Source organism: Atta colombica, unplaced genomic scaffold, assembly GCF_001594045.1.
Source record: "Atta colombica isolate Treedump-2 unplaced genomic scaffold, Acol1.0 scaffold187, whole genome shotgun sequence".
NCBI classification, from domain to species: Eukaryota; Metazoa; Arthropoda; class Insecta; order Hymenoptera; family Formicidae; genus Atta; species Atta colombica.
In genome coordinates, this window is record NW_017259279.1 from 113,123 (window position 1) to 122,608 (window position 9,486).

Sequence of the window (9,486 nt, forward strand, 5' to 3'; positions counted from 1 at the left end):
TCTAGACTTTCTCTGTAGATGTGATTGATATGAACATGTCATTAATTAATATCATATAATCACAATGTATATGTTAGATATTAATAAAGTTTTTAAAAAAATGATATTCATTATGCAATATTATACGAAATATATCTTTCAATAATTTTCAATTTAAGCAGTGAAAAAATAATACAATATATTATTGAAAATCTAACACAATATCGTAAATATACAAGTAAATTTATAATAAAATTCTTTTTTTGTATTGATAGGAGAAAAGCATGTTCATAATCATTTTTCTTCGTCAATGATAAGATTTTACTGTAGCCCTTGTTGGTTTTAAACAAGTTTACTTCAATATACAAACAGAGTGCACAGCTTAATAATAAAGAAAATGCTCCCAAAGACCGAAGAGAAGAGTAAGTGATTAAAAAAAGCAAATTAACATGATCACTCAATAATTTCGACTTCATATCGCATTAACATTTAGCTTATATAACAACATTCAGACGATTATCTTATCAGTCAAAATTAATCATTGATTGTTCCAATTTATATCCTTTTTTAATATCTAAAAAAAATGAATTCATGAATTTTGTAATATTTTTTCTACAATTTTAATACGCTTAATATCTTTAACTTAATTAGTCATAGAATATATCATATATAACTAAAAGTTTATAAAATCTTTCATATATGTGTATAAAAATAGTAAAAAATCTTATCTGTTAAAACTGAAATCCTATATGATTAAAAAATCATTATAGAGAATCCTTTTTGAGGATTCAACTTATTCTCCATTGTTCCATATTTAATGACTTTCTGAATGCTCATTCTATTGGTAGAGTGTTTTTCTTATAAATTTACTTCCTTGTGATATGGTTTTACAACAAAATTTCTACGATCCGAGATAAAAACGATCATTAAATTTATATAATAAATAAAAAAGTGACTTCACTTGAAAAAAAACTTCAATTTCACTTTTTACAACTACATATGTGGATGTAGTACAGATATGAACCACATCCACTTTTGACGATACGATTTTATCGACAGTATTAAAAAATAGATGTAGTTGCCAAACCGAAAATGGATGTACTGGCGGTAATGTACGGGCGATTTCGGTGATAATAGGAAAAAGACCGGCATAGCCTCTCTCAGGTTTCTCTCCGACTATGGTTTAGCTCAGTGGATCTTTGATGTAGTTCAATAAGGCGGCTTATGAAATTCGTATTTCTTTTGGTAATGTGACATATATAATCTGCGGATCGGAAATTTTCATAGTTCTTACGATTTTTAATCATTACTGTGATTTGCGCTATTATTACGAACTACGATGCCGCGAGGTAAGTATTCTTTTACATGTGCTCCTTTCTAGTCTCTTCTTAATTCATCTCATGTTCCGCGTTCCTTTGAGGAAAATGATTTCTGTATTCTTCGTTACTAATCGCTCTTTATCGCGCAGGAAAATTCGTAAATCACAAAGGCAGGAACAGGCACTTCACAAATCCAGAAGAATTAGAGGAGCAACGGCGCCAGGAAGAAAAAAAGCAACAGTGGAGAGTTAGTATTTTTAGGTTAATTGATACGAAACTATTTAGTATAGATATTGATCTCTTTTAACTCAATATTGGACCAATATTACTGGATCTGTTTTTTTGTCGTATGATAAATTTTTCAAACCTGTTAATTGACTATACAATAAAAAAAATCCGAGATCCTCTCTATCTTGCCAATTAACACACTTGAAAAATTTATCATAGGACAAATGTCTACAGAATGGAGAAATCTTCGGATCTCTCTATTACCCTTACATGAATCCATTTTTTGCTTAGTTTATGCTTCTATTTTAATCTTAAATTCATCCTAAAATTTATCCAATAGGGTTACCAGTTTTTTAATTGGTCTTAACTGAAATTTGTAATCCATTGGCTGAATTTTAGGATTTTAGGATTAAAATCAAGACATAAATTAGGCATTTATCATAAAACAAATTTTTCAAGTCTGTCGATTAGTTATAGAACAAAGAGGCCTAAGATCCTCTGTCTTGCAGCCAATACAACTTGAAAAATTTGTCGTGACAAAAAAAACAGACGCACATAATATTGGCCTTACACTTGGTAGGATGCTATTTTATTTGTATTTTTGTCGTACAACAAATTTTCCCCCTTGAAGCAATAAAATTTTTGTTTCAAACATTTTTGCCTGTAACTTATAGATTTTGAGAAAATCAACTGGATAAATTAAAATAGTCCACTCTATATATGCGGTATGTACAAAAAGTCTTGAAATATCTTGAAAAGTAAACATTTTTGAGAAAAATGTTTCAGACAAAAGTTATAGAGTTTAAAAAGATCTATTCACTAATCACATCCGTTTGATTTTGGATGACATCGATCTGACAAGGTCAGATCAAATCGTTTTTTTTAAACAGCATACCCTATTTTTGATGCCAGAACCTAATAGCTTAATGTTAAGAGCTTTTTAAAACATTATAATAAAATTATTTTTCAAGTACTTTTCAAATTATAAAATTTGGAATTTACAGTACTATCGATATTAGCATTATTCGTCCAATCGACGCGTCAGTTAATTTTGTTATAGTGTTTTGAAAAGCTCTTGACATCAGCTATTGGATGTTTCTGGCATCAAAAATAGAGTATGAGGTTTAAAAAAATCGATTTGATCTTACCTTGGCGCTACCTAAAATCAAACGGATGTGATCAGTAAATACATCTTTTTAAATCCTATAATTTTTATCTGAAAACATTTTTCTCAAAAATGCTTACTTTTCAAAACATTTGAAGAGAGACTTTTGTACACCTTGTTTGTACGTGTGCGTGCGCGCGCGCGCGCGCGTGTGTGTGTGTGTGTGTGAAATACACACACATGTTTTTTTGCTAATAATTTTTCAATGGACAATAAATGCCATAAAACTTTTTGAATGTTTTATAACGGATTTCTACTTTTATTTTTTTTAATGTATCTATACATATAATTGCAGATTACAAATTTTATGCAAGATATATAATTTCATAAATATTTTTCTATTAGGATAAAATTCATTCTTAAATTAGTTGACATCCTGTTTATTTATAACTGATATAGAATATTTAATATAGCAAATTAAAATATAAAAATTATTATAGTAATATGGAAAAGCTCCCAGAGCATATATCATAGAATTGTTCGGATTCTAATCGGAATTATTCCGTTGTTCCTAGGAAACACAATAAAAATCTAGGAAGTGAATAAATAATTTCACATATACAATCAGAATTATTCCGATTTATTCTATAACAAGTACCCTATCCCTGACAGATGTCCCTGTCTGATAGTGAAAATCGATTGACTTGTAGAAGGAGTAAAAATATTCGATACGTACTTTTTTATTAGCAGTCAAACATATTTAAAGGGTGAAATCCTACTGAATGTATCTTTCCAAATTTGCCAAAATATATATATCTCTATTTTCTGAGTAATGAAAATTTTTGAACAAATGTTCACGAACAAATTTTGTTGCTTTCAAATCCGAACCCTTCGAAGCTCGGCTCTCTGACCGTTCTACTCTTTACTACGACAAAAAACACTCCCGTTATATAGTTCTCAGAATCAATCTTTCGGCTTCTGACAAGAGAATGCTCCAAATTGTAAAAAGTGATATAAAAAAAAACTAACGTCAAAAGAACACATTTGAAATAGGTATTCTAGGAAATAAAATCTTGGAATCCTATGGATTCTGTATCCCAGTTGAGCAAAAATATGTTTGGCCACAATTTGGACACAAAATATCTCGAGAGCAATGCATTTTTTTTTTAAATATTTATTATAATAAAACCCACAGATTGAATTTTTTATTAGTCTCGAAATTTCAAAATAAATAGCTCACCTGATGGCCCTCTTTAAATTTTATTTGAAACGTTTTTTCCCCTCTTCCAAAAATGCATTATTCCTGAGATATTGTGTTTAAATTGATAAATATACTGATCAGGAGAGATCGCTCCGATGACCTCGAATAACCTCCAAGAAGTTTTAGGCATGGTTCGTTATCCGTTAAAAAGTTATTAATAAAAAAGTTTAAGAAATAACATCCTATTTCTGCTTTGTACAATATTAAGAACTACTCCGCACTCTCGACCTATCTAGGAGAAAGTCTCAGACTTTCCACGCGAAACAAAATCCATTCCCTTGTCTCGTGCGACTCTAGGCAAAGGGGGAGATCGGATGCAATTCGCTTCGTGTGGAAATCGTGAGCTCCTAGACAGGGAGGAGAGATAAGGTGGAATTTGCTTTGCATAGAAAATCCAACATCCCTCAAGAGAGAGCACATGGAGTAGTTTTTAATATTGCGTATAGCAGAAATAAGACATTATTTCTTATTTCTTAATCTTTTTTTATTAATAACTTCTTAATGAATAACAAGCGACAGCTAAAAATCACATCTTAAAAATCACTCAAGATCATGTAACTTTAACAACATAATACATCAAGGTCAAAATCGGAGAGGTCTCCTCCGATCAGCATTAGCCAGAATAATTATTTCAAACGTGATCTCTTGACTGATAATGTTAATTTTTTTATCACTTTTACAATTTGGAACGTTCTCTTCTGAGCAAAGTATAATAGTGTAATTTCGTAAATATATAAAATATATAGAATTTTAATATCTATCCACTGATGTAAAAATTAACCAGGTGCATTTATGTGGCACTCTCAAATTCGCACGTAAGCAGGAGATGGATGTCGTATCATGACGCGGCTCCGGAGAGAGACGTTCTGGGGATTATTCCCGCAATTCAGCGTATGTCCTCTTGAAATACATACATATATACATTTTATACCTTTACAAAATTACACTGTCATGCTTCGTTCGAAAAACATTACAGCCAAAAAACATAAATTTGGTCACTCTTTTCGAGAATTAATTTCTCCTTGAATATTTAGTTTAATTGCCGATAAAAAAATACGCATCAAATATTTCTCCTCTACAAACCCACGAAATTAAAATCGGAGAGAAAATCTGGGAGCATTTCCTTGTAAGTGAATTTTATTCCTAGGTAAGAATAAACTTATTTATTGTCTTTTACATTATATTCTACTGAAAACCAAGTTAATTTTCCTTTATTTTACAGAAAAATAAAGGGCAGGAGAGTTCGAGTGAGGAAGAAGATGATGAGGAGACTAAAACGAGTGGAGCCAATAGGTCAAAAAGTAGCACCACAGATAGCAACAGTGAGTCAGAATCAGAATCGGAAACAGAGGTATCTATATACGTGTGTATGCGCAAGATTAAAAAAGATCTTTTGTACACAGTTACATAAATAAAGTATTGTGTTCTAATTTATTTCATTAATTATTCTGTTCTTGTAGGGAGGAAAAGCAAAAGGTGTAGAGAATTTAATTCAAGTAGAAAATCCAAACAGGGTACAAAAGAAAACAAAAAAATTATCTCAACTGAATCAGTCGTTAGACACTGCAAAACCAGAACTATCTCGAAGAGAGCGGTATGTGTATGATTTGATTGTAATCATAATGTTTTGATGATATTTTTTGAAAATCTATCCTTACGATCATATCTTATCACTTATATCAGTCTCATCAATATTGAAAATTGATTTATGTGATTCTAATTTTCAGGGAACAATTGGAAAAACAAAGAGCCTATGTGAATTATCAAAAATTACACGCAGCCGGTAAAACGGATGAAGCTCGAGCGGACCTAGCACGATTGGCTATAATTAAACAGCAACGAGAAGAGGCGGCAAAACGACGAGAAGAAGAGAAAAAGCAAAAAGAAATGGCGCAACAAAAGAAGACAGAGCTAACACAGAAGGCGCTCGGAAAAAAGTCTTAGAACATTACGATGACTAATTGCCATAAACTTCTATAACTAGATTGCTGACTTCGATTATTTTATATATGAGATCTGTTTTCTATAGCTGAACTAGTATACACTTTTGGAACTTGAAGTGAGATAGGTATATGTTTGATACTTGTCGAAAGTGAGAAAGAGAGTTACAGTTTAGTGCAAGAACAGAAAACAGACTAATGATAGAAAAAAAAAAACAAAAATAATACTGAGAAGTCTCTGTCGGTCACTCATGCTTATGTATATGTAAGATTGGTACAGACTTTTGGATAACGCATAATACATAAAATATAAAAGAATTAACTAAGAGTTTAACTCAGAGTTCTTCATTTCATGAAAGAAAAGATTAAATGGATTACTTTTCTTATATATTATGCATTAAGGCTCCTGAGTATTCAGCCAAGAACTCTCGTTGACGACAGCGATACAGAATTAGAATGGTGACCTCGTGGCGAAATCGATAGCCACACACAAGCACGAGCACATGTATGTACATGTATTCTCGACGCGCCGAAAGCGAACACATGTATGTACATGGGCTAGTATTTATGTGTGCATGCGTGCGTGTGTTACAGTGCCTCGCTACGATAAATGGCTAAACTTAGAGATGTGGAAAAGTGATTTTAATGATGAAATTTGTGCATGCCATTTCGTTATTATTTGCTTAATTGTGAAAATGTGACTTGTTTCGTATTTATAAAAGTCCTAAAAATGGGCAGAAACTATCTTAGAATTTTATACATAAAAGCGTATATTTCACTTATTTTAACAACTGTTAAACCATATTCTGCCCGAATGTAGGCTCATTTTACCTACCTTTTACGACTATTTATTGACTATCAAGGGAGAAAGAGACAATTTTTGTCCATTTTTATTTAGTATTTTAAAGCGATCTCGTCATTTAGATTTGTCCAAATGTCTTTATTTACAAATGGCATGCAGCATAAATTAATGTGTCATTTGTCGTCTATGCCGCCGCGACTACTCAGGAGTCTTAAGATGCATTTTTCTTAAGGAGCCGCTCAAACCACCGTTTCAAAAAAGATTGAACGTGATGACGCTTTTGTGAACTATTAAGCGACAACTTTATATTAGGAATGTGATTTACTTTGAAGATTTTTCTCAAAAACATTTATTTAAACAATATATCGTAACACAATGTATATGTAAACATTTAATAACTGTTGTACGATCAACATTTAATTCTCTGGCTAGTTCTGAAGTGGATAGTGTTAGATTTTTATTCAATAATGCTTGCAAATCTACATTTTTACACCAGCTTTTGTCGTTAATATTGAAATCACCACTTTTGAATCGACAGAACCAGTATATGTCTTAGGATGCAGTCCACTTGACGCTACAAACGCTTTGGAAACATTTGACTGAAGAAGAAAAAATTTCATTAATTAACTAATCAAAAAACATTTTGTTTGAAAACATTTGTAGCATCAAGTAAACCGTAGTCTATTTGATGAAACAACATAAGTTTTTATCAGAAAGAAAGAGGGCAGATCAATCTGTATCTCTTTCCATTCAACAGTGCAATGGGAGAGAGAATGAGAGAAAGATCATCTTTTGTTCATCTTTTGGTTCCTCTCCCTCATTATTGTTGATTTGAATACTATTTATAGCGAATTCGATTGAGCGCACATAAAAGCCGTCGTACACAAAATAACGTAAAGATATGTTTATACATAAACATAGAAATCGATTAAATCCTGAATATTTGATACATTTTATTGTATTAGATAAAATGTGTATTTTATAATTCGAAATATTTGCACTTCACTTTTATACTCAAATTAAATCAGTGTACAATGGCTTTAATATGTACTAGTTTTTCCAATTGAATTCGCCATTAAATATAGTTCGCAGTGCATTTTCTATATCTTTGGCTTGGCATCAAACATGGTAACGAAATAATCAGTTTGGTATGGTCTAGTAATAGAAGTTTATGTGCTAATTGCATAACTAATTTATCACAATATATTAATATTAATATATCCGAAGATTATTCCGATTGTCAAATCTTAATAAAATGTGGTAAACTGGTTCATATAATTGCTATATACACGTTTTATGATATGTTAATGTCATTGTTTATATAAATACAATGAATTATGCAGTCTTTATAAACATGTCAATTTTGTTAAGCGTCGGCACAAGATAAAGTTCCTAGAAATCGTTAGATTCCTTCTGATTGATGTCCACACAATAGCGCTATCAATTAAAGTAAAAGTGGGTACGTACATATGATTTATTCGCGTTGCTTGAAATTTCCGAAAAATTTTGCACTTAAAATGAGAAAGATAAATATAAGATGTCCCATTTTAATTATCCACTTCAAATATCTCTTGAACAGTATTTTAGGGAAAAATGTTATAGACAAAAGTTTTATATAATTTCAAGGAAAATCTAAGAAGGTACCATGGTTTGACTTTAGATGGCAAGGTCACTTTGAATTTTTTAAAATGGAGCTTTCCATTTTTCATTACATACTCTAGTAGCTTACCCCGAAGAGCTTTTTAAAACACTATAATAAAATTCTTTTAAGTATTTTTATTAAGTATTATAAGATTCCAAGTGCTCTTCAGAGATTAGAGGTTATATAGTCAGGATATCGCATAGGTTTAAGCCTATTCTACAACGTATTCTTTGTTTCATTTTTCTTGCTCTTTATCTCTTGTTTTCTTCTCTCTTTATCTCTTGTTTATTGACTGTTTTATTGATGACAATCATATTAGGTGTAGTAAAAAGAAATCCATTATTTTTGCATGAAATTGAATGGAAAAATAATGGATTTCTTTTTACTACACCTAATATTTCTTGCCATGTATTTCTTGTTTCCTCCGAAATTTATTATTACTTATCGGGCGATAAAAAACGAAAAATGAGATAAGAGGCAAAAAGATAAAATGTAAAAAATAACAAGAAACATGTGCACAAATGCACTTGTAAAACAGACTTCAGACACTTTGCACAGAATGTACATATGAAAGCTGGATTAACTCCATTATTAATCATCTTATATTTTACTAGACTAATTTCAAATATAAAAAATAACTATTATTTATTTAAAATTATTATTTAAAATTTATTTACATTATTTATATTAACATTTTTTATAAACATACTCTCATACTTATATTGACAATAAGATCTCACATTTCTAATTATTTCATTAGCCATTTTTTTTACTTATCTTTTATAAATTCTAATATTATTAATAAAAATTTATTAATAGTCTAACCTAAATGAAAAAAATATTTTCAAACATTTTTAATCTTTACATCTATCCATATATAATAATACTACTTTATTATGCATATTTTTTTTATTAATAATATTATCTATATTTAGAATTATTAAAATTTCCACAATTATAAATCTTCTATTTTACGAAAAATTATCAATTAAATATTTAAAAAACTATCTATATCTATAATATTAGGTGTACAACTTTACTTCTGCCGTTTTTTTTTCCGAAATTCGAGGCTTTATTGTAAAAAACTGGTTATACATTTATGATTCAAAGTATTGTCCATCGCTGGCCACTACTTTCTCCCATCTTTCGAGTAGCGTACGAATCCCGCGTCGAAAAAACTGGTCATCTTTTGAGGCTATCCACGAATCGA

The 9,486-nt window shown here is 30.4% G+C and overlaps 1 protein-coding gene across 1 annotated transcript; it reads left to right on the top strand.

The window, feature by feature from the left end:
- The first annotated feature begins 1,140 nt into the window (after positions 1–1,140).
- Positions 1,141–7,987, top strand: LOC108686633 (28 kDa heat- and acid-stable phosphoprotein-like). Its single transcript, XM_018192058.1, has 5 exons — positions 1,141–1,328; positions 1,448–1,545; positions 5,115–5,243; positions 5,353–5,486; positions 5,620–7,987. The coding sequence occupies exons 1-5, from the start codon at positions 1,319–1,321 to the stop codon at positions 5,834–5,836; spliced, it is 588 nt and encodes a 195-aa protein (XP_018047547.1). The 5' UTR covers positions 1,141–1,318; the 3' UTR covers positions 5,837–7,987.
- Positions 7,988–9,486: the final 1,499 nt, after the last annotated feature.

Coding starts and splice junctions, on each gene's coding strand:
- LOC108686633 (XM_018192058.1), top strand. Junction 5,244..5,352: donor AATCAGAATCGGAAACAGAG/GTATCTATATAC, acceptor CTGTTCTTGTAG/GGAGGAAAAGCAAAAGGTGT. Junction 5,487..5,619: donor GAACTATCTCGAAGAGAGCG/GTATGTGTATGA, acceptor TCTAATTTTCAG/GGAACAATTGGAAAAACAAA.